The following is a 25,931-nucleotide window of genomic DNA, read 5'->3' on the forward strand; positions in this document are numbered from 1 at the left end:
GGTATGCCCGATGGCCAGTCCAGCTGTGCAAAGTATCCACAACTTTTGGACAGTAGTGCATACAGTTGGGTCAATGGTATGTTTTTCATAGTTCTGCCTGTGCGGACCACAATGGTGAATTTGAAATCACACTGTCAAGACGGGACAGAAGTGCACACTTTTAGACTCAAAGGGCTCAACAGAAGTTCTGTAACTGTTTATGAGTTACATTATATACAGTCACCCATTATCACAAGCTCAAACGTAACTGGACAAACTAGTACAATTTTAAATGTAAGGAAAGGTTTTTGTAGTCTAGTCTAGAAAAATATCCCATTTCTTTGCCTTAAGAAAGTCTTTGGTTCGGTTTCCATTTTGCTTTGGGTCGCTATCCATGTAAAGCTCTGTCAGTTTTGTAGCATTTGACTGAAGCAGAGGACATAGTTTTGTGTGTTTCATAATACATCCTGATACTTCTATCACACAATCAATAAGCACTACTGACTTCATCCCACTGTCAACCATACATACCTATGCCATTACACTGCCTCCATCATATTTGATACATGTGGTGTCCAATCAAGAGTTGCTTCTCTCCTCCTCCGTGTCTCTTTTCCCAGCTTAATCTGTCCAAACATTCTTTACCAGAACTGTTTACATGCTTCCTGGTAGTCGGATCTGGGATTCTCCTTCTAGAAAATAAACAGTAATTTCTCTTGATTGCAGATTTTGGCGACGATAAACATACCTCCTTTTACTTTACTAAGTACATCCACTTCTGTGGTCTTCTGGACCTGTTGGCAGCGAGTTCCTTTTTTAACAATGAGTTTGGCATTCTTGCAGTGTTTTTCTCTCTAACTGAGAAGCTCGAAAACAAAATAGATCTCATGGTGGTCTCCTTCATTTGGACTGAAATCTCTTTGGATCTCATATTGTCAGTCAACTGTCCAATTTGGTTTTGAGTCTCTAACGATGGAGAACCGTGCATAAAAATAGCTGTAATTCCTAAACAGTTAATGCTATTTTATTTAGAAAAGAGAAAAAAGTGGAAAGTACTCTGACAGTCAATAATATTAAGATGTTTGTCTTCAATTCAACATTTGTTTAATAGAAAGTATACAAAATACCAGACAAAGCTGTATATACATACTCAGATGATACCAACAAAACACCTGCATTTTGAAATTTCTGTGTACTCTTTATCAGTATAGAATATTTGAACACAGTCATTCCACTGACAGCATAGTAAGAACCGTCCGAGGTCTGACGGGCTGCTCAGTCATCCTTTCATTCCATAGCAGTCGAGTCCAGTTCATTGAGAAACCTCTGACATTTAGCCACGAGGACCTTAATCGCCTCTGTGACTAAGACGTCTGGAGGCAGGATCCCGGTGGATTCCACTGTAACTGTAAAAGAAAAAACATCCATGGGCTAAAATAGTGTAAAGACAGTGATGCACGTATTCACGTATAAGATTGACGAACTGTGCGCTCTGAACAACCACAGACTATACCGTGAGTGCAGCTTGTTTATCTTCACGGAGACGTGGCTAACCGAGCTAACGCCGCAGGCTAACGTAGACCTATGCGGTTTCACACCCGTGAGAGCCGATAGGGACACGCAGGCCAGCGGAAAAAGCAGAGGTGGGGGACTCATTGTCTACGTTAACAACAGATACTGTAACCCTGGACACGTCTCCGTTAAAGTTTCGGTATGCCGTCCGGACCTGGAGCTGCTAGCTGTTAGCTTGCGGCCATATTATCTACCTCGGGAGTTCAGTAATGTGATCTGTGTGTGTGTTTACATCCCTCCGAGGGCCGACGCAACAGCTGCCTGTGAGAAAATACACACAGTCACAGCAAGACTTCAGACACAAAACCCCGAGGCTTTCATTATTATATCTGGAGACTTTAACCATGCCACACTGGATTCTACTCTGGCTGCTTTTCACCAGTTTGTGAATTGTCCCACAAGGAGCAAAAGGACAATTGACCTACTGTATGCTAATGTGAGAGATGCATACAGAGCCACCCCCCTCCCCCCACTAGGGAAGTCAGACCACAACCTGGTTTACCTACAGCCACAATACACACCCCTCGTCCAAAGGCAGCCTGTCACAACGCACTCCATCCGGAGATGGACCCCAGAAAAGGAGGATGCTCTGAGAGACTGCTATGACACCACAGACTGGGATGTGCTCCTGAGCCCACATGGTGAGGACATAGAGGGGGCGACACACTGTCTTACAGACTACCTCAACTTTTGTGTGGACACGGTCGCCCCTGCTAAGACGGTACGGTGTTATCCTAATAACAAACCGTGGGTAACACAGGAAGTCAAAGCTGTCCTCAACATGAAGAAGAAGGCTTTCAGGAGCAAAGTGAAGGAGGAGATGAAGGCAGCACAGCGGGAGGTGAAACGCTGCCTGAGGGAAGCAAAGGACACCTACAGGAGGAAGGTGGAGCAGAAGTTGGAGAGGAACAATATGAGGGAGGTCTGGAATGGTGTGAAAACCATCACAGGCCACAACACCAAGAAAAGCACAGTGGGGGGGGGGACTGTGGAGAAGGCAAACGAACTCAACAACTTCTTCAACAGGTTTGACCAGCCCACAACCCCCCCACCCTCACCCTCACCTTCACTGCAGAGTCCTCTCCCCACTCTCCTGCCTCCCTCGCTTCCCCCCCTTCCTGACACCATGACACCCCCCTCCTCCAATCCCTCTCTCAGCAGCAAGACATCTCCCCCCCTCCCCTCCTCCCAAACATCTCCCAGTGTCACAGTGGATCAGGTCAGGAGGCAACTGAGGAAGCTTCGCCCCAGAAAGGCAGCAGGCCCAGACAAGGTGTGTCCTAGGATGCTTAAGGCGTGTGCTGCTGAACTTGGGGAGCCGCTACAACGAGTCTTCAACCTCAGTCTGCGACTGGGGAGAGTGCCCGCCCTATGGAAGACATCCTGCATCGTCCCGGTCCCCAAAAGGAACCGGCCCAATGAGCTGAATGACTTCCGACCGGTGGCACTGACGTCACATCTTATGAAGACTCTAGAGCGGCTCTTCCTCAACCTCCTCCGACCACAGGTACAACATGCCCAGGACCCACTACAGTTTGCATACAAGGCGGGTGTCGGAGTGGAGGATGCCATCCTGTACCTCCTACACAGAGCCCACTCACACCTGGATGGGGGAAAAGGCACGGTCAGGATCCTGTTTCTTGACTTTTCCAGTGCCTTTAATACCATCCGGTCCTGTATGCTTCAGGAAAAACTGAACAGGATGGAGGTGGACCCCTGCCTGGTGGCTTGGATCTCCGACTACCTCACCGACAGACCACAGTACGTCAGGCTGAAGGACATCACGTCTGACACTGTGGTCAGCAGCACAGGAGCACCACAGGGAACTGTGCTGTCCCCTCTTCTCTTCACCCTGTACACCTCTGACTTCTGCTACAACTCTGAATTATGCCACATTCAGAAGTTTGCAGATGACACGGCCATCATGGGGTGTATCTGGGATGATCAGGAAGAGGAGTACAGAAGTCTGGTGAGGAACTTTGTCGCATGGAGTCACACAAACCACCTGCAACTCAACACCTCAAAGACTAAGGAACTGGTTGTGGACTTCGGGAGGTCCAGAGAAGGTCCACTGCCGGTTCAGATAGAGGGGGAGGAGGTGGAGGTGGTCAACAAGTACAAGTACCTCGGGCTGTGGGTGGACAATAAACTGGACTGGTCATGCAACACAGAGCACCTGTATAAAAAAGCCCAAAGCCGACTGTACTTCCTCAGGAGGCTGAGGTCTTTTAACATCTGCAGGAAGCTCCTGAGGATGTTTTACCAGTCGGTGGTTGCTGGAGTACTTTTCTATGCTGTGGTGTGCTGGGGGAGCAGCACAGCAAAGAGGGACTCATCCAGGCTGGAGAAACTGATTAGGAGGGCTAGCTCTGTGGTCGGCATGAAGCTGGACACTCTGGTGACAGTGGCAGAGAAAAGGACATTAAAGAAACTGCTGGACATTATGGACAATGCTGGGCATCCTCTGCACACGGCCATAAACAACCAGAAGAGTCTGTTCAGTGACAGGTTGCTTCTCCCAAAGACAAGAACCAACAGACTTAAAAACTCCTTTGTCCCACACGCCATCAGACTGTTTAACTCCTCTCTGGAGGGGAGAGGGAGGGGAAACAGGAGGACAAAGGAGGGGGAACAACTAAGCTGTAGTGCCTCTTCACCTCACTGTGCAATACCTTGTGCAATACTTTTTGTAAATAGTCAACAGTGCAATAGACTCAATACTTGAAATGTGCAATTCACTTGTATTTTTATTTTTTATTCCTATTTATTCTATTTATCCCCTTCGTATATTTTATTTATATTTGTCTCTGTATTTATATATATGTGTGTGTGTGTGTGTGTGTGTGTGTGTGTGTGTGTGTGTGTGTGTGTGTAACTTCGGTCGTTGCTGTGCTTTTTTGGAAGTCGAATTTCCCAGAGGAACCCACCCGAGGGATTAATAAAGTTCTATCCTATCCTATCCTATCCTATCCTTCAAAGTCTGTGCAAGTGTAGAAATTAGTGCTGTCAGTGTTAATCTTGTTAAAATGACGTTTACGCCATAACCGCATTAACGTGGCAAATCTCTGTTAGCAAGTTAGCGCGGATCACCGGCGCTAACGTGTTAACGAGCTAACCGTGCAGCCCCACGGGGTCCTGAGTTATCGCATTCAAAAGATTTTCAGAAAACTCGACCTCTGACCCCTGGCTTTAAGTTTGAGGTCACTGAACTCGTCTGAGGGTTTTAGTAGATGCACCTATGGTATCAATTTCACAACTCTAGGTGAGTAATGCAATCACAAACTTAAGTGTCCACGTCGCCCACCCAGTAGGGTGACTACAACAACCAATCAGCTTATTCTGGCCGAGGGGTAAACACCGAAAAGAACACCGACTAATAATCAGTACAGATATAGTTTAGCATACAAGTGAATGCGCATCTGTCCAACACCAAGACTCATTATCATTTATCATTTCAGGTATGGATTGACCCCTTGAATAAAGCAGCAGTGGTTTCACAGCATATAGACTTCAGATTCTTTGAATGCCGCGATCTCTCAAACTGACTCTGTTACAGACTGTGTGTGGAATAAACAAAGAGACAGGGCACTGATTCATGGTTTTAGGAGTGGCTAGGCCACTGTAAAAGGAATATTTGCATTTTTATCAGTGAGTTTGCATGGTGTCTTATAGCAGCTACACATGAACGTACAGATGAAATGGTCTCGCACTCGTCCAAGCTTCACCACATTCTTCAGGTCACTGTGTCGGAGGACTTCCCGGCTGCATGTGTCCAGGCGACTGTTCACAACTTTGGCAACCTTTGTCCCTTAAATACACAAAAAATGTGATAACATTCGCAGCATCAGGTGACTGATTGCAGGTTAATACAATGTAACTTGTTGAATTTAAGTGAAGCCACTCTTACCATTAATATCTTCCAGGTCTATAACTCCTCGTGAGAAGCACTGTTTTAATCGCTCTGCCTTCTCTCCCTCCACCACCTCCAGGAGGGTGATCTCTGGGAGGAGGCGGTAACTCGCTGTGGCCACTGGGGAGAACTTGGCATGGTCTTTGCCTAAACACACAACAGAGGACACACTTTAGCATTAGGCAGCAGAAAATACTGTTTACAGACTATCCCGTTATTTGGACTGATAACATCCAAGTAGTATGTAAACTGCTGCATTCACTTCAGCACATCCTGAAAACATTCCACCCTTAGCTTGAGATGTTTTAGTAGTGCACCAGCCACATACCCAGGGTCACCTGTTAACTCACATTTCATCTTGTACTTGAACTCCCTGCAGCCAGAACGTGATATTATGGAAAAAGTCAGCCACTCCTGTACGCCACCATTTGGTGCACACACCTATCTAAAGCCCTACAAACACACACGCACACACATCTCACTGAAAGTCTCAAAACACAATGGACACATATGGAATTATGTAGTAAACAAAAAAGTGTGAAATAACTCAAAACATGTTTGATATTTTAGGTTCTTCAAAGCAGTCACCCTTTGCTTGGATTACTGCTTGTCACGCATTCCCTGAAATGCTTCTCTTGTCCTGAAGGAGTTCCCAGAGATGCTGAGCACTTGTTGGTCCTTTGGCCTTCACTCTGCGCTCCATCTCATCCCAAACCATCTCCATTGAGTTTAGGTAATTTTGAATAAATCCCCAACAGTGTCACCAGCAAAGCACCCCCCCCACCATCACACCCCCTCTCCTCCATGCTTCAGTAGTATGAGGGTCCACACAGATGTCCGTTGGCCAGGCCTTTTTTTGTGACTGTATGTACTCATCTGCTGAGAATTTACATTACAACCCAACAACTATGAATTCAAAGAAATATAACAGGAATTACTATTCAGGAATCTGGCCTCCAGCTGCTCGTGTCGATGTCCGCAGCAAAGTGTAATCCAGGCATTATAGCCGATTCAGTGTTGCCAATTAATGCATGTGCATACACATCTTTGGACTGTGGGAGGGAGCCAGCGTACCTTGAGAGAACCCACACACACAGGAAGAGCATGCAAACTGAGGACGGAGAGCCCCTGACCGACCAGTGGATTCAAACCCAGGAGTTTCAAACCCTAATGGGACCACGTGTATCCCAAACCAATAAAGTGTGACATGGAAGCACTTCAACATATAAAATGTTGTTAAATCAAAGATTGTTTAAAACACTATTGTATAATGTTACTGGAGCCAGATGTAACACATATATCCCAATGGTTTGTGTCGGACTGAGAAATTTCTTAATATCAGTTTGATGAAATTAATCTGAAGATGTTTCTAAGCTGCAGATTCTAAGTGTGTGCTTAGAAACCATCAAAGGTTGGATGGCCGACAACTTCCTCCAACCTAATGAAGAAAAGACTGAAGTCCTTGTATGTGCTCCAGACAGACATGTACCTGACATAATGAATGCTCTTGGTCCTCTTTCAACATTTGTGAAACCGTCTATCAGGAACCTCGGGGTAACCTTTGATTCTGCTCCTACCCTGGATGTCCACGTCAAATCTCTGGTTCGGTCCTGCTTCTATCATTTAAGAAGCATTTCTAAATTGAGCCCTACAGTGTCTCATACTGAACTGGAGATTGTTATTCATGCATTCATTTCATCACGATTGGACTACTGTAATTCACTGTTTACATGTCTAAACAAAAACTCCCTGGAGCGTCTGCAGATTGTCCAAAATGCTGCAGCAAGGCTTCTGACAAAACATCTAAATGGTAAATAAATGGCCTGTATTTATATAGCGCTTTTCTAGTCCCTAAGGACCCCAAAGCATATCCATTTACATATCCAGTCATCCACCCATTCACGCACACATTCACACACTGGTGATGGTAAGCTACATTGTAGCCACAGCCACCCTGGGGCGCACTGACAGAGGCGAGGCTGCCGGACACTGGCGCCACCAGGCCCTCTGACCACCACCAGTAGGCAACGGGTGAAGTACTCTCATGTAACACCGTTGCTTATACAGCTGCACTGGCTCCCTGTTGAATTCAGAGTCCACTTTAAGATTCTGGTTCTGACCTTTAAGGCTCTTCAAGAACAAGCACCAGCCTACATCATTGAACTTTTACAGCCCTATGTCCCTAGCAGGTCCCTGAGGTCTTGTGATCAGGGCCTACTTGTTATTCAGTATACAAGACTGAAAAGCAAGGGTGACAGAGCTTTTGCCACTGTGGCCGCCAGACTGTGGACTCTCTTCCTCAGAACTTAAGATCTGCAGACTCAGTGATTACTTTTAAAAAGCAGCTAAAAACATCTTTTTAAAATTGCATTTTGTTAACTTTTGACTGTTTTTTTCTTTTATACCTTGTGAAGCACTTTGTGATCTTTTATCTAGAAATGTGCTATATAAATAAAATTTTACTTACTTACTTACATGTTACATTACCTACTTACTGCAGTGTATTATGAGCATCTCTGTCCAGCCAATAGAAATAATGCATTGTTATTATAATGTAAATAATAATAATAATAATGCTCCTGTTTCTGTTTGCCTGTTTAGTGTCTCTATCTTCAGCACTGCAGCCGCTCAGAGACAAAGCTTACCAATTCCTTTGACACAGTGCATGACAATGTCCAGCTCTTGTCCCGGTCGTAGCTGAGCTATCAGAATGTCATCATGCACAGGCCCAATACAGCAGTCTGCAAACACGTCTGCCTGGTTCCCGATGGGGACCCACTTTATGTCCTTGGAATAAACTATGAGCAGATAAAAGTGGACAGAGCAGATATCTGCAATTAGACAGGAATACTTTTTTTTTACTAGGATATCTGCACCATTTTGTGACACCTAAAAATACCCACCCATGTGGTTTAAGTACAGCTCTCGTGGGTCTGATGAGTCTTTGCTTGCTCTGGGATTCCTGCTGCACTTAATCTTCAGCTGCAGTTGAATTGTGTCTATTTCTGAACCCTCTTCCTCTGCAGACTCCTCCCCTAAAAAAACCAAAGCAGCATTTTAGACATGTTGCTTAACATGCTGCACATCATCACTGTTAAATCAAGTGCAGGAGACACTGGAAATTTGCAGCTCATGAAATTATAAAAAGTGATTATTTAGTCTTTCAGTCACAGCACAAACCTGCAGACAGATGGCTGACTCCACATTCACGTGGAGTCACAGCTTTTTCCCCACCAAGCACAGCTACAGGACGAGATGTGTTCTAAAGGTACTAATGCTCATAACGCATGAATGAACGAGGCAACTAGAACATGGCATAAGTAGGAAGCAGGCATGACCTCTCCGTCATATCTGTTTCAGATGCTCAGTACAACTGAGGTCAGGCTCATTGTCAAGTTTCAGTTTCTGCAGCACAGCAGGAAAACTGTCTTTATTCTTAGACTTATGACTAAGCAAGATGTTATCTAAACCGGCACTTTGTCACATGACAAGAAGATGACACAGTGGGATAAAATGAGCATTGGTGTCAACTGCCTTATGGGTGAGTGGTTCAATATGATGCTTTACCAGTGTTTCTGTACTCAAACAGACGAGGGTCAGCTTTGATGGGGATGAGGCCTAATCTGTGGGCCAGGACTTCGTCTTGGACAATGGAGGTATTACTATAGATGAACACCTTTTCTGTAGCCATAGTAGGCACCTAAAAAAAATTAAATAATAATTAGCAGCTTTCAAAATATATTTGCATAAAATGAATAAACTAAATGCCTAAATTCACAAAATGTACACGTTCTTCATCAACCAAAGTCCCTCACATAATGAAAGTTCAAGACCAGGTCTGAAACCGTAGTGACACAACAAAACAAGCTCACCTCTGCCAGTAAGATCCTTCTGAAGGCATTGGCAATGGCTGCATCAATCCCCACCATGTCGAACTCCATACTGTTTTCATCCAGATGCACGACATCGATTCTGAAGTTCTGCAAAGAAACAGGAGAGTTCCATTTCTATTTAGAATCGCACGCATTTGTTAAAGGCACAAGTCAAGCACTGGTCTTATTTAGCACGTTAGTCACTCTAGTCTGTACACATCTTTGTCCAAATACACATTCAATACTTTTTACTGGTGGACAGACAAATGTAAGGAAAAGGCAGGTGACTAACATAACCTAAAGGTGCTGCTGGCGTCGAATCAGGCCAGGAATGATGCTTAGAGTAATTATGACCCTGTGGTGTGTTAAAAGCAGTACTTTGGTTAAATGCTTTAAGTTACTACTGAACGGCTGCACTTCAGCCGCATCTCGATTACTTGATTAAAAATGAAATGTGGTGGTATGCATAGGTGAAATTACAAATCTGTTGCTGTGCAAACATTTAGGGGTGGCTGTAGCTCAGGTGGCAGAGCAGGTCAGCCACTAATCAGAAGGTCGGTGGTTCGATCCCAGGCTGCCTCCTGGCTGCATGCCAAATATCCTTGGGCAAGATACTAACCCCGTGTTTGCCTACTGGTGGTGGTCAGAGGGCCCAGTGGCGCCAGTGTCCAGCAGCCTCGCCTCCGTCAGTGCGCCCCAGGGCAGCTGTGGCTACAATGTAGCTGCCATCACCAGTGTGTGAATGGGTGGATGACTGGATGTAGTGTGAAGCGCTTTGGGGTCCTTAGGGACTAGAAAAGCGCTATACAAATGCAGGCCATTTATACACATTTTGGAAAAGCCATGTGAGATTTACAGAAGAAAACTGATGACATTCGTCCTCCCAGCGTTTACAGGGCCACCGCAGTGACAACATTTTACCTTTTGAAATTTCTCCACGTTCCAAGTGTCGTCATATCCGGGGTAGTTTCCAGGGAAATCCGTAGTATGAACCTAAGAGCAACAGATAAATAATGGCTGAGAGTAATAAGAGACAACAACAGCACACAGGTCCACAAGTATGATCAGACACATTCTGTCGGGGATACCTAGTTTGGCACGACACCGGCAGGTGATACTACTAGTGAATAATCAACGCAGAAACACATTCTGCTTTCACCTCCTTGTTGTATATTATAATAAGTGCTCATTAAGTAATATTAATGCAGTCCGTGTCAAACACGCGTATCAGTTAAAGCGTGTCAGTCAGAGCCTCACTACCCCACAGAGGACATGCTGTACGTCTCCAAATCCACGATCACAGCCGCACTTACATTCGTCACACCAAATTCTCCCAATATTACTCGATTCCGAATTTCTTCCACGTTCTCCATGCGGGCTGCCATTTTGCCGAGTGGGCGGGGAGTCTTTGGCTCCGCCCGCACCTCCTTTACGGTACAGTAGTGGTTCTCTCCTCTCCATCAGCAGCTGTATGAATCAGGGGGTTTCTCTCTAATATGCACGCGGAGAAATTTGGCTCTTATACGGGAGACAAGATCAAAATTGCAGCATCGGGTGTTTTTCACAGTATGCTCATACTGCAGTGTTCATGGACTTTGCGCCAGTTCACACTGAGTGATGAATAAAAACTGCAGTCATTCGTCAGTAACACTCGGAGGCACTGTGTGGTTATCGGTGATGAATAATCAGTTCTTTGTGGTTGATATGGTGGTGATAGACGCAAAGGCCAACATCAAGCACTCAGCCTACGAAAAAGAACTCGGTGGGATAAACTGTGCATTGAGTAAAAGTCAGTCGTTTAAAAATGATCTAGTTTCAAGTCTTGATTTCCGCTTTAGTTTTTGGCGTCTCCCCCATCCTTATTTCATGATTTGGTTTGGTCCAGGTGCACGCGCTCCTAGCTGATGCTGAGCGCTAGAAGGGGGTGCTTGTTTTTGTCCTTTTATTCAACATGTAATTGGTGCAGGCAGACCCTTTTTAAAAATCACTTCATCTGACGACCTGCTGCCAGGCCAAACCTCTGGCTCAGCTGTCCGGCTCTGCGTATACACTCCGAAATCTGAAGAAGTAGGTGAGATTTTTTGTGTTAAAAATGTGTCAGATTAATAATAAATAATAATAATAATACATTTTATTTAAATAGCGCCTTTCAAAGCACCCAAGGACACTGTACAACAGATAAAAACTGGAAATATACACAATGATAAAAATAGAAGATAAAGTTAAAACATACAGAAATTTAAGAATAGGCAATTTTAAACAGATGAGTTTAACACATTTTAGTTGCCTTTACCGTGTTAAATAATAATAATATATTAATATATGTATATATATATGTATATATATATATATATATATATATATATATATATATATATAGTTTAATTATCATTAACAATATTAAAAAGTTAAATAAAATGGCTTGCACATGTCTCATCAATCTTACACAAAATCAAGAAAAAACAAAAACTATTTATCTCTGCAAAATATTGATCCATGTCTGCTCAGTGTTATATTTTTAGGGCCGGAGCCTTACACTATGGACCAGGGTTTTGACTTATCCAGGTAACATCAGGGTTAACCCTGGGTAAATTGCCATGGTAACCTGTTCTGGAGTAGGTTTGAAATCATTGCCTACTGACCAATCAATTCTCCAGAAAATAGTGTCACCATTCCATGTCTGACAGAGTATTAGGGGCACATTAAGTTAAACAAAAAGTGTTAATTTTCAGATTAAAGATGGAATTTTGAGATTAAACTTAAAATACTATTTTGAGAAAAAAGTTGAAATGTGGAGACTGCAGTTGTCATTTTAAGCCAGGGCTGTCGAACTGCAGGCCTCGAGGCCCGGTGCCCTGCAGGTTTTAGATATCACCGTGGGTCACCACACCTGAATCAGATGATTAGTTCATTAACAGGCTTCTGGAGAAGTTCAAGAGGAGGTTGCTGAGGAGGTCATTTAGCCATTTAAATCAGCTGTGTTGGATCAAGGACACATCTAAAACCTGCAGGACACCGGCCCTCGAGGCCTTGAATTTGACTCCCCTGCTCTAGAAAATGCCATGCATAGACGTCGTCATCTATTGTATTGGGTCTTGTGATACAACATACATCGTGTTTATTGCTTGAGGGTGTAAACCATCATTATCCTTGCGTCTGTCCAATGCCAGGTATTTCATTTTGTACACAGTCGTGTGTTCTTCCTTCTGACCAGATGCAGCTTTCTGCAATCTTTTCAAAGCTCTTACAAGGAAATTATTTCCTTCTAACTAAAAACAATTCTGAAGTATGATCACAAACTCATGTACACAAAGCGTTTTCTAGAAGGCTTTAATCTCCACATTTCAACTTTACTCTCAAAATATTATTTTGAAGTTAATCTAGAAATTTTGAATCTAATCTCATAATGATCAATAATATATATTTTTTCTTAATGTGGTCCTAATATTCCTTTGTATCCCTCGGACCTCTGTGCTCAAACAGCAGGAGGGCCTGAAGTTTAATAATACCATGTAATGTCTTTATGTTTCCCTGGATCTGGATCCGGTCTTTTATCAGTTCCCAGAGTCAGAACCAGACACGGAGAAGCTGCATTCAGCTTTTATGCTCCTTATATCTGGAACAAACTCCCAGAAAGCCTCAGATCAGCTGAAACACTCAGTTTATTTAAATCCAGGTTGAAGACTCACCTGTTCTCAGCTGCATTTGAATAAAGCACCAAATCCACACTTTAAGCTTAAATTTCAAAACTTACATTTAACTACTGATTTTATCTACTGTTCTGATTTTATCTGTTTTGATTTTATATACTGTTTTGTTTGTTTGTTTGTTTGTTTGTTTGTTTGTTAGTTAATTAGTTAGTTAGGTTATTTGCTTGTTTTAATCAATTTTAAATCATGCTTTTTATTTGTTCTTGTTTCTAATGTCTCTGTAAAGCACTTTGAATCACCTTGTTGTTGAATTGTGCTATACAAATAAACTTGCCTTGCCTTGCCTAAAGAGCATCTGCAACAAATAATAAATAATGTAGATTTTTAATGCAATGCTTTCTCTGTTAGCAGCAAACATTGCAATATTTTTATTGTTCTATAAGCTTTCATATCAGATCCTGAAACAGGACATCTGCTATGTACTTGCACAACTTCTATCAAATTTGCACTATGTTTGAATTGTGTTTTTATATGTAATCTTTACTCTTGAACCATAAACAGCAGAGTCTGTAGATAAAGAAGTAAAAACTAAAACTGTTGGGAACGTGTGTTATAGATTCTCGTGGAGTTTTTTGTTAATCGGTCACATTTATAGTTCACCTTGTAATCGGAAGGTTGCTGGTTCGAGCCCCGGCTCGGACAGTCTCGGTCGTTGTGTCCTTGGGCGAGACACTTCACCCGTTGCCTACTGGTGGTGGTCAGAGGGCCCGGTGGCGCCAGTGTCCGGCAGCCTCGCCTCTGTCAGTGCGCCCCAGGGTGGCTGTGGCTACAATGTAGCTGCCATCACCAGTGTGTGAATGTGTGTGTGAATGGGTGGATGACTGGATGTAGTGTGAAGCGCTTTGGGGTCCTTAGGGACGAGTAAAGCGCTGTACAAATACAGGCCATTTACCATTTTACTTTGATCTGTGACAAACTGACGTGATTTCCACATCTCCTTTATCAGGTTGTGGGACTGTATTTAAATTAATTAAAATCTTATTGTGTATTGTATCCTTTTTACAAAAGTGTTGCATTTTATTGGTATATGCTTTTGATCTTCACAATTTTTTCTTTTTTTTTATAAATCACAGTTTGATAACATCTCTGAGAAGGTGGCACTCATAGGGATCATTTTCTGTAGAAGGGTCATATGATGTGAACTCGCAGGGGAAACGCTGGGTTAACTTGATGAGTTGATAACCTTCACTCACTGTGTTTTACACACCACTGTGCAGTTAATCGTGAGTTATTATTATATTAAGATATGGGGAACTTCAGGCATTTTTCATTCATGAAACACTCTTAATAAAAGGTAGAGATTCAGTTCAACAGCTAGAACTAGATTAGATGAAAACATTGACAATTTTAATGACCAATAAAAATGCAGCATTAAAGAGGTGAAACGTGGAAGTTTTAGCAGTTTCCCAGAGAACTGTCATGGAGTCTGTTAACTCCAAAAGAATGAATGTTATTTAGACGTTGGTACTGTACTGTTTGTGCAAAACTGGCAGTGAAAAGAGATGTTGACTGAGCTAAACACCAATTTAATTAACAGTAATAGTGCACAGAAGCATATTATGGACTACTGATGAATGATGTCTGCATCCACTGAGAGAGAAATAGAATATGTCCCTGGGTAATATTTCACTGAGAAATGATGGAACAAAAATTTGTTGTTTTTTGTTTTATTTCTTTTTAACATTTTCTTTGTCATAGTGATCTTTAATCATTATCAGGCTTTCATAATCTTTACAATATTTGAATAAGGATCACTTTCTGAAAAGTTTTTCCATTCAATTTGGTATAGAGGTTTGTCTTATAAGAATGCAGTATCATCCAGACATTTGAGGTTGACGCTATAAGCAGACCTTGTGGCTACTAAGCACAGTGTTCAGGTCCTGTTCATCTGTCAGGTGCTCAGTTAATCAACAGCTGCAGAGCTGCAACTGCAGCAAGCCGGAGATTGGAGGTAGCCCATCATCCTTCTTTTTCTGTAACAGCCAGCATTCCTGACTTGCTGGGAGGGGTTGGGGTTTTGCTGTGAGAGCTTGGCCGCACGGTTTGCTGTCTCCTTGATCTGCAGCTCAAGGTGTTTCTGGATGGCGAGACCCAGCTCCTCAGGGTCCACGGAGGCCCCATAGACCTCCCATGTCATCCCTTCTGCATCCCACTTCACTTCCTTGACTGGGGACTTAGGTGCACCACTTGCTTTTTTGTCTCTGTCGCTGTCAGTCTGGCTAGAAGACATCTTACTCTTGTTAGCTTCTGCCAGATAGATCTGAGGGAACACATGAGAACCGGTGGTCTGATTTGTCTGCACCCCGATATCTCTCAGAACTTTTTGGGCTGTCATAGTTCCCATGTCACGCGTTGTGATTCTTTCTTGGCCAGTTGTCGTACTGCACCAGTTATCTTTACCTAAGTGTTTTTGGGAGCATTGTGGGCCAGTACCAGGGGGCAGTGAACTAATCCAGGAGCAGCTCAGATTGCAGCAACGCAGCAAATGTTTGGCATCTAAGCCAGTCTCACTAACAGAGGAGAAGAGGCGAGGCAGTGTAAGGTGGTTTCCTGCTGAAGAAGGTGGTACTGGAGGCTGGATACTGGAGTCTGCCAGACGTGGCAGCATCTGCGAGGGGGCTGGAATAGGCTGAGGATGGCAGTAGGCAGCAAATGTATCCTCAAAATTGGCATGGTGGATATAGGAGCTGCAACAGTGTGGCTTGTCACATTTAGTGGAAAGAGGGCCGCCTTCTCCTTGACACTGCGCTTTGATATCTGCGTCATCAGATGAGATACAGAGACCTCTCCTCTGAGGATGCTGTAAGCTACAGTCTCCACTGCAAATAGTGGTAACAGTGTTGCACTGATGTAGCTGCATGGGCTGCTTGCAAGCCATCATGGAGTGAGTCTCAGCCTCTTGGACGCTTGCATCTCTGCTGTGGAAAGCAATTTCAGTTTTCGCCAAAGGCAAAGTGTCCGAGTGACTCCTGTGAACAATCAGGGTGGCCAGCTTCACATTCTGCTCTGTTCTGATGGTCTCAGGATAATTAGTGTTTGTATTCACAACTATCTCATCATTGTCTGAAAGTGTTTCTGTCACAACTGGACGAAGTGGGTGATTTGAAGCCATGATGAGCGGGAAGTGTTCAGATGGGCTTTGTTGGTGTTTAGCGGTTTCTGTTGCAGTAGGAGTTGAATGACATTGTTCTTCACAGATTTCACTGGGGGATTTCTCCTGGCAGTTGTAACATGGTCGTTGAGGCAGTCCAGAGGGTGATGTTACTTGTGTAGGTGTCTCTGTGGTGTCAAAGACGGACTGGTTGGAAAAAATAGGCTGCAGTGGAATAGTTCCTCCCATTGGATGCAGCTCTGACATGGGACGCCCTGCCTCTGCCATGGAAGGCCTTTAGGAAGAAATACAACATATTGTGTAGGTGACAGCACAGATACAACAGAGCAGAAAACAGAATAATAAATGCATACTTTAATACTGCATTCATTATTTAATTCAATAGAAATACTAATACTTATTTGTTCACAATAGTGAATTGTGATGTATTTTCCAGCTGACAAGATGAATTTATTGTAATCATTTGCAAAAAATAAGCACAGTCCACAAATGACTGTTTTTAAAATAGCTACAGTGCTACATGGTGCTGTAGTAACATAAATCATTACAAATTTTCAGTGTTTACCCAATTTTTAATAAACCACCATGGACTTGTACACTAGAAGGACAGTGCATATGTTGAACAAAGTTGAAGACGGAGCTGCAAACAGGAGGAAACGAGGAAGACCACAAAAAAGATCCATGGCTGTAGTGAAGGAGGACATGCAAACGGTTGGTGTGCCAGAGAAGAATGGTAAGGATAGGGTGAAAGGAAGGCAGATGACCTGCTGTGGTGACCGTTCTAAGGCTTGCACATGCTATGCTCATTGTGAGCAATCCTTTAACCTCCAACCTGCCACCAGCTAAAGGTTTTTCCAATGTTTCTTTAAACTACTGTAAATCTTGAACAGTTTGTGCAATCTTAAAAATTCCAATGGTTTCTGAAAGGAGCGACTCAGTGCTTTTCATTCATTAAGTCATTAAGGTAATCACAAGCACAGCGCCACAGCAGCATCAGGAAGATGAAGGTCGAAAGAGAGTGCGAAGGAGTTATACAGAAAACTGACATTATGTTTGACATTTTGTTTTTGCTGTGTTTTTCATGTTTCGTGCCAAGTTTTTTGTATTTTTGTTATTTTAAATTTTACTTATCACCTATCAGCAAACGTGCACTGCCCAGCCTTCTTCCAGCACCTGAAAAAGCAGGGATTTGAGGCTTGTAGAACAGTGCAGAGTGGGTTGATTATCCACTCGGGAAAATGTGCAGAGATGTTTTAGGGTTAGGGTTAAGTTAAAAAGGAGCACACAGAACCAGGCTGAATAACAACAACCCACATTCATCAAGAATCTAATATGGGATCATATTGGTGACAGCACTTGGAACCATAAGGCAACAGGAAATAAACTAGACTCTGCCTGTGACTCACTCTTTCTCCTTCCATCTCCTCTGATCCATCACTCTCCACTTGCTGTCCATCTGACAACAAGGCACAATTTGCTATTGCACTGATCTATTACTTAATTATCCACACTTAAACTCGTTTCACCTAATCCATGATAAAGTAATGACAGAAGAATGTTATAGAACCAAAGCACTGCAGTTGTGTTTATTATTGTTTTTATAGTTGAGTAATAACTTAAAAAAATCTATACACAAACACACACACGGACATACAATGAGATTTTATACGTTCTCCACAATACTGTATATACTATGGCCACAATAAAAACTGATCCACAATCTTTTCCTTATTATTTATTCCTAGTGATATAATAATAATAATAATAATGATAATAGCAAAAAAATTAAGTCATACATATAAAATAATGTATTTATGATAATTCAGTTTGTTTGACTATTCACTCTGTGCAGGCAGAAAACTTATTAAATGTTTAAACTGTAGAAATAGAATCATTTTGCTGCTGTAAAATCAGCATTTTGTCATATTTGAAATATAAATCTAATATATTCTGTTTCTTAATTATTTTCTTTAAAACAGAATCTGTGTGTGTGTGTTCTTACTATCATAATTATAATGCACATTAGATGCTTATTAGATGCCCCGCAACTATGTGCTCCACAAATTATTTATGACCAGTGTTGGGTGTAACGCGTTACTGTAATTAAGTTACTTTTCCACTGAAAGAGTAGAGTAACTGATTACTGTTCATTTTTAGGTATTTCAATTACAGTTACTTACAATGTACTTGCGTTACATGGTAAAATAATTAAACTGGCTGAATATTTCATTTCAATCATTTGTCTTCTAAACGTAGAAGTAAACTCTGCCGCTTTAACATGGCTGTAGTGCAGCTGCGCGTCATTTCTGCATTTTTTGCTGCACAGTCGTTTTCTACAGCGGAAGCTGTCGGACTGAAGCGAGTGGCTGTTTTTTGAGGTGGACATATTCCCGTCTCTTCACTTTTCTGAAACGAGCAGACAAGAACATTACAGTAATATGTAAAAACTATGGGCTGCTGTTCATAGCACGAGTCATCTACTGAAGCGCCTGACACGGAGCATAGACGAACACTTCTGAGCGATCCTTGTTCATCATCCATGGATAACACCGCGGCAACTCCCGCTAGGCAGCAAAACCTGATTTTACTTCAGCAGCGCAGAAAGCGTCTGAAGGTGAGCTTAAAAACGACTGCAGGCTACACTGTGGAAGAGATGCTGCCGCTGCGTACTGCAGAGTCTCCGTCTTTATTCATTATTTAAAGAGTTTAATTTCTATCGTCTGCCACTCGAGGTTTAGAGGGATTCTAAGAAGTATTTGGTTAAATTACTTATTTAGTAATTAAGTTACTTTTCTGACACAGTAATTAGATAAGTATTTAAAATACAATATTGACTAAGTAATTAGTAATGAATTACTTTTTTAAAGTAACTTATCCAACACTGGTTATAACTATAGAATAAATAGTGTTTCTCGCTCATTTCTCATATCTAGTGGTATTTTCACATACAAGCTTGGAATATTTCCTCATTAGAGAAATTAGTTTTCATCCCCTAAAGCTAGACTTGGTAACCTGGGAGGGATTGCCAAGGCAACTGCCTCTGGCCACTTTTGCCACTGCCTGCCACAAAGTAATAGACCACCCAAAATCTTCCTTAGATTAGATCCACAAGGCAGGCTCCCAGTATTTCTGCTCTGTGTGAGGTTACTTGGTTATATTATCTCCATAACGGTCATCTGATGAGAACCATTCATCAATCCAGCCACCTTTCAGAAAAGCTATTTTCTGCTGCTTGACCAGCAAACTGACAGCTTCACTTTCACACTCAGCTCTCGCTTCACTACAGTGTAGAGCCTGATCATCGAGCTCCCTCCCTAGAACCGGCTCCAGGATAGGGCCTCATCCTCCCTTTAACCCTAACCAGTTGCAGCAGATGGCCACCGATTCTTAAGTCTGGTTCTGCCTGATGTTTCTTCCTGTGAAAAGCGAGGGGGGTCATCTGACTGTTGGACGTTTTTCTGTTTTCACGCTATTATTGTGCGACCTTTCCCCCCTTAAATAGTTTAGAAATTCAATTCAGTTTAATTGAATAAACCCTATTTGGGCAGGATAGACTGGTCCCTTGATTCAATTCTTTTTATAGGTGTCGGGTGAAGCGCTCCGTCTTATCCAGGACACAGAACTGTAAAATAATCACTTTAGGGCTAAAAAAATGTTGAATAACCAGAAAGCGTATTAACACTGGCACCTTGAATGTCTTTCCAAGTCATTCCAGCCAACTTTCACCCTTGAGTATAGAGCAATAAATAATATAAAACCATAAATTTTGTTTGTACACACCCAGTCAAAAGTTTGGACACACCTTCCTGTTTAATAGTTCTTGACTTTCAATACTTGTGAGCCTGTCAGGGTTCATTGGTGGAATTTCTTGCCTTCTTAATGGAGTCGGGACCATGAGTTGTGTTGTGTAGAAGTCAGGTTGGTAAACAGCTGACAGCCCTATTTGACGGTTGTTAGAATTAATATTTTGGCAAGAACTGCAAAAACCATCAAGTGCTATGAAGAAACCGACTCACACAAGGACGCCCCGGGAATGGAAGAGCAAGAGTCACCTCTGCTGCTGAGGATAATTCATACGAGTCACCAGCCTTTGTGTTTAGTTGGACCTTCATTTATTTTTCAACAGCACAATGACCCCAAACACAACTCCAGGCTGTGTGAGGGCTATTTTTCCAACAAGGAGAGTGCAGTGCTGCGGCAGATGGCTTGGCCTCCACAGTCACCTGACATAAACTTAGTAGAGATGGTTTGGGATGAGATGGAGCGCAGAGTGAAGGCAAAAGGACCAACAAGTGCTCAGCATCTCTGAACTCCTTCAAGACTGCTGGAAAACCATTTCAGGTGACGACCTCATGAAGCTCATGGAGAGAAGGCCATTGAATGAGAAGGCGTGTCCACATTTTTGACTTGTAGTGTAAATCTACTGGTGATGGATACACCAAGAGGGTTGTCTTTTATCTCTTATTGTTCTCCACATATAGGTTCAGAAAGGTTTGGTGTTTGAAGGCAAATTCATAATAATAAAAACCGTAAAAAACGAATAAAAACCGGAGAATTTGTCCTTGGTTACTTCCTGCCTCTGCTTTCATCCTTTCTCTCTATCCAAAGACCTGCGGCATTCAGCTCTGTGCAAGGTGAGCCTCTTCATTAGTTTATGGTGGTGTTTTTAATTTGTTATATTGTACATCTTGTTGAGGGAGTTCATGTTCTGCTGCTATTTGTGGATGATATCTACTCTGCAGTGCATGGTATCTGTACAGATCTGTGAGAATTCTCCAGATCAATGTAACGTGAAAGCCCTCGTATCCATATTTATGCAAACATATGGAACATTTAAAGGACACATGCATAATCACTCTATCATTCAGCTAAATGGCTGTTGTTTTTTTAAAATAGGAGTTTTCTACTCTGCTGGAGGACTCGAGGCACTTTATGGAGCCTGCTTCGTTCTCCCATTCATATAAACATTTTTCTACACCTGCTTTCTATCCAACATTAACACTGATGAACACATTGGAGAACAACATGGAGGTCATATTGTTTTGTATTATTATAGAATTTGGCAATCAACTTTGCCTGTATAAAAGTCACTGCACACCACTGAGATTCAGACATTTCAAGCACGTCCTCTGTAGCTGTTACAGGCTCAACTTCACTGGCTCTTTGCCGCTTACACAAAATCAAGGTGTAAGGTGAGGTTACAATGCTAGTGAACGACAACCCCATTTTTATTCCACTTCTATACTTCTTTTTAACTCACTATTCTTCCTTAAATAGTGAACTATTATTTTAAAATAGTAGCAGCTTTATTTTTGTCTCAGTAATAGCTGACTGGATCTCTTTAATATGAGAACGTGTTTTTTTAAAGCACTGTAATACAAGTCACAGGAACCCTACTGTCAGCGGTGGTACAGATTTAGATTGTTCCAATTATAGCCCATGGGAAATTTTCAGATATTGGCTAATTCAAGGAAAAGAAGTAGAACACATCAGGCTGCTGGAATTACTCTAGTGAACTGAACCACCTGGAACCAGATCGGATCCTTTTGCACACCCTTGTCTCTATTGGAAACAGAATCATGAAGATGATGCACAGACAGACGTGGTAAGAAGTGCATACATGTAGAACCCATTCATACAGCAGTGCCTGTATCAGAAGAAAAGATGGTTAGGTCCTTTTCTTCAACCAGCTTACCTTTACAGTGATCTACTTGCTGCTGACACTGTCCTCTTCCTTTTGTGTGTTGGGTGATGGTTGCAGTTCCTTAGAAAGCCCTCCTCCTCATATCCACAGGTGACCCCTTTCCCTCTCTCTGTGTAACTCCACTTCATTCACGCACATCCGATCCTTTTCTTCTCCTTTTTTCCTCAGCAGCTCCCAGCTGTGCACAAAATGGAGGAGACCTCGAGATAATCCCCCCTTGCATCTGATTAGAAATGCCAGGATGCAATCTTCAAATCTCGTGTTCTGTAATGGCGAGTCAGCCTGCTTTGTAGTTGCCTTATCCGGCTATAGAAGGAGATGGGTGGAGGGGGAGGGGGAATGATGGGAGGAGATAGTCAGGCAGCTGGCGTGTTTGCCCCTCCACCTGGGAAGCAGGGCTGACGTATGAATGAATGTGTACACGACAGAGAAATAAAGACAACAGGCTGTCTGTCCTTGTCCATCTCAGCGTTTACACTTTCTTTTCTTCTTCTGCGTAGTTCCACTCTGACCTCAGGTAGTGCTTCAGTCTCAAACTCTGTTTTTCCTCTTCTTATTTCTTGCTCTACCTCGCTGCCGCTCTGCCACCCAACACCAACCCACTCTTCAGCACTTTCTCTGTTGCTATGGAAACTGCAATACTCTTTTTTTTCCCACGTAGGAATGACACAACTAAAACCAATCAGCTGGGGACTTTTAATGTGTATGACCGACTCTGTCATTCAACTCACTGATTTGTATTTTCATTTCTGACAGAAAACATGAAAAGACCACACCTATGATAATTAACATATAACTAACTATATCTATATATTTGTCATTTATATTTGTGTCATCTGGCTTTATAAATAATATATAAATAAAGCTCTGTATCACCTGCATAGCAATTCAAATTTTGACTAGGTCTCATTTTTAAAACAATTTCTGCTTAATTCAGAAAGTTAAAGCCACGACTGTATAGGACATCTCAGACGCAAAGACGTGCCATAATAAAACACAACAAAGATGAGAAAGGAGGTCCCTGAACTGGTTGGCAGCTAAAATCTTCCCCAACGTTGCTGGAAGGTGGCCAAACTGCAGAATTCATCTTCCTGCAAGAAAAGGAAAAGATTCTGCTTTTAAAACGGAAGGAAATGGTTTCTTCAGCTAAAAAAAGAAAGAAAAAGAAATAGATATTTTTATGCAACAGTGGGAAATGTAACCCAGGTACAGGTTTGTTTGTATGGGGAGGTTGTCCTAATTGTCTGTGTGTGTAAGGGCTGGGTAGGTGGTGGATGACAGCTGTGCAAAGATTAAGGCTTAGATATTCTCGGAGCAGCTCTGTGTTTCTGTTATACGACTGCTAATTGCATTTGCCAAATGTATTAAAGTATATCTCTTTATATCTGCAGTTTGTGTGTTAGAACTTGCAGTTATTTTGAAGCAGTCTTATTTCTTCCACTTTCTTTTGTTATGTCCAAGTCTCACTTTGTGCTCACTGCTGCCTCTGACTCAGATTCCAGACAGGTTCTGCTTCAGGCTTTGCTGCAATGTGGGCTGTTCATGTAGCAACCATCACCCACAATATGACAGGATTATTAAGATAAGATAAGATAAGATAGAACTTTATTAATCCCTCGGGTGGGTTCCTCTGGGAAATTCGATTTCCAAAAAACAAAAAGCACAGCACCGACAGAAGTTACAGTTACAGAATATTTTTTTATATATACATATATATATATGTATATATATATATATATATATACATATATATATATATATACACACATATATATATACATATATATATATATATATATATACACACATATATATATATATATATATATATACACACATATATATATATATATATATATATATACATACATATATATATATATATATATATATACATACATATATTTATATATATATATAAATACATATATATATATATATATATATATATATATATACACATATATATTAGGGGTGCAACGATATTCGTATCGATATTGAACCGTTCGATACAGTGCTTTCGGTTCGGTACGCATATGTATCGAACAATACAACATTTGTAATTTATTTTATCAACTTTCCTTCTGACGATGCTGTCTGTGTTGAGCGCTCAGTGAATCTGTGTTCGACTACTCCGCCTAGGCTGCACTGTCCAGCGCAGATCCACTGAGCGCTCAACACAGACAGCATAGTCAGAAGGAAGAGCGCAGGGCACCTCCCCCACCCTCATTCAGATCTGGCGTTTGGAATTATTTTGGTTTTCATGTGACGTATGACCCTGAAGGTAAGCGAGTCATGGACTAAAGTAAAGTATGTTGGATGTGCCATGCAATGCTCAATTACATGGGTGTGAACTAGTGTGCTAGCACAGTTAGCTCGTTAACGTGTTGGCCGTCTAGCCCCATGCACAGAGCAATCAGCGGTAGCTCGTTAACGGAGATTTGCCGTGTTGTGGCGTTAAGGTCATTTCTTTTTTCTTTTTTTCTTCTTTTTTCTAAATGACATCAGAAACAGCAGTATGCGACATTACGTGATGGCAGAGCTTCAGTTCATCCTTTGTCATTTTTTTTTTTTTTTTTTTTAATAAATAGGACAGGGGGAATGAATGAGAGAAAGAGGGGGAGAGAAAGAAAGAAAACCAAAGGGGAGAAGAGACGGTGAGAAGGGGGGGGAAGAGAGAGAAAAAAAAAAGAACTCCTGGGTCACCTGTATGGAGAAAAAAAAAAAAACAAAGAAAAAAAAACAAACAGAGGAGACAGCAAACAACAAAGAGCAACATAATAATAGAGAAAACAAAGCACCATCACAATAAACTAGCTAGTCATAGATATCAATATTTACTAAATAATAAACGATATTGTGCAGCACGCAAGATAGACAGCGCACAGTGTGCTTTGAGGCAGCAGCCAAGAAAGCTTTAGTCCGCGTCTGTGAATACCCATGTGTGCATACCTGTGTGGATCAGCATGCTTGCATTCCAAAAGTTTCTCCATGTAATGATCTGCTAGGGAGTGTGGGGGGGCCACAGCCCCGTCCTCCAGGGTGTGAAGCGGGTATGGAGGAGATCAAAACTCCAGACATCCAGAGGCCCCCAGAACACAAGAGACCATGGAAGACCAACAGAGGGGCAGCCGCGCCACTGTTCCAGTAAGAGCCGAGGAGAGTCCCAGATGAGGGCTCACTCAGCAGCCGCGGAGCAGAAGTCAGGGGGAGTTGCAGTGACGCGCCCGTGAGCTCCGCCGGCCCCCAGCTGTGCCTGAGTGACCGAGCCCCAGGCCGAGAGGCCGGGGGCACCCCACCTCCAAAGGGGGCCCGAGCGAGCCCCAGGCCCCAGGCCCCGACAAGCGGCCGCCAAGGAGTGAGCCGGTGTGTACCCGGACGCCCACCCCCAGACACAAAGAACCACCAACACACCGACACCTGAGGGAGTCCGCCACCGGCAGGGGAAGTGGTGGTGGGTGGAGATAGGCCTCCAAACCTTGGAGGGCCTGAGGTGTCCCCAGAGAGGTGGCGTCTGATACCCAACCTGACATATAGACACAGACATACAGGCACACACAGACACAAACATCCATTCCCACCCTCATGCTCTCATATGCACTCACTCCACACTCAACCAACGTGGAGACAGACATAAAGAGACGCTGTACACACAATCACACTCCCCAAGCGTACTCTACAAACCGGGTCTAGGTACCCTTGCCCCTGGAGGGGGAACTGCACCCAGACCCAGGTGGTGTTACCCTTTTCCCTGCGGTGGGGAGAGGCAGACCACCCCGACTCCGCAGCAGCAGGGAGGCCCCACACCCCAGACCGCAGTCGGACGGCCAACTCCTCCTACTAGCCCTCCCGCTCCAGCAGGCCGCAGAGAATGGGGGTGGGAGAAGACTCCAAACCTCCCTCCACCCGCTCATTGTATTGTTGATGCATGTGTGTTCTAAGGTGCAATTAAAACCCAGGAGGGCATGGAGCTACCTGCCAAGGAGCAGCAGGTAAGCGCATAGTCCCTCCTGCTAGCCCTCAATGACTATGCGTTAAGGTCATTTCAACGAGATTAACCTGAAAGCACTAG

The 25,931-nt window shown here is 42.8% G+C and overlaps 2 protein-coding genes across 2 annotated transcripts; both read right to left on the minus strand.

Annotated features, from left to right (window-relative positions):
- Positions 1-1,066: 1,066 nt before the first annotated feature.
- On the minus strand, positions 1,067-10,956 carry polr1c (RNA polymerase I and III subunit C). Its single transcript, XM_026190738.2, has 9 exons — positions 10,647-10,956; positions 10,255-10,326; positions 9,334-9,441; positions 9,029-9,161; positions 8,365-8,496; positions 8,107-8,259; positions 5,459-5,608; positions 5,243-5,359; positions 1,067-1,385 (listed from the first exon to the last, which is right to left on the minus strand). The coding sequence occupies exons 1-9, from the start codon at positions 10,716-10,718 to the stop codon at positions 1,267-1,269; spliced, it is 1,056 nt and encodes a 351-aa protein (XP_026046523.1). The 5' UTR covers positions 10,719-10,956; the 3' UTR covers positions 1,067-1,266.
- A 3,738-nt stretch (positions 10,957-14,694) lies between these two features.
- Positions 14,695-22,096, minus strand: LOC113035461 (uncharacterized). Its single transcript, XM_026191047.2, has 2 exons — positions 21,851-22,096; positions 14,695-16,429 (listed from the first exon to the last, which is right to left on the minus strand). Exon 2 carries the CDS (start codon positions 16,420-16,422, stop codon positions 14,947-14,949), a length of 1,476 nt encoding a protein of 491 aa, XP_026046832.2. The 5' UTR covers positions 16,423-16,429; positions 21,851-22,096; the 3' UTR covers positions 14,695-14,946.
- Positions 22,097-25,931: the final 3,835 nt, after the last annotated feature.

Source organism: Astatotilapia calliptera, chromosome 13 (assembly GCF_964374335.1).
Source record: "Astatotilapia calliptera chromosome 13, fAstCal68.1, whole genome shotgun sequence".
Lineage (NCBI taxonomy): Eukaryota > Metazoa > Chordata > Actinopteri > Cichliformes > Cichlidae > Astatotilapia > Astatotilapia calliptera.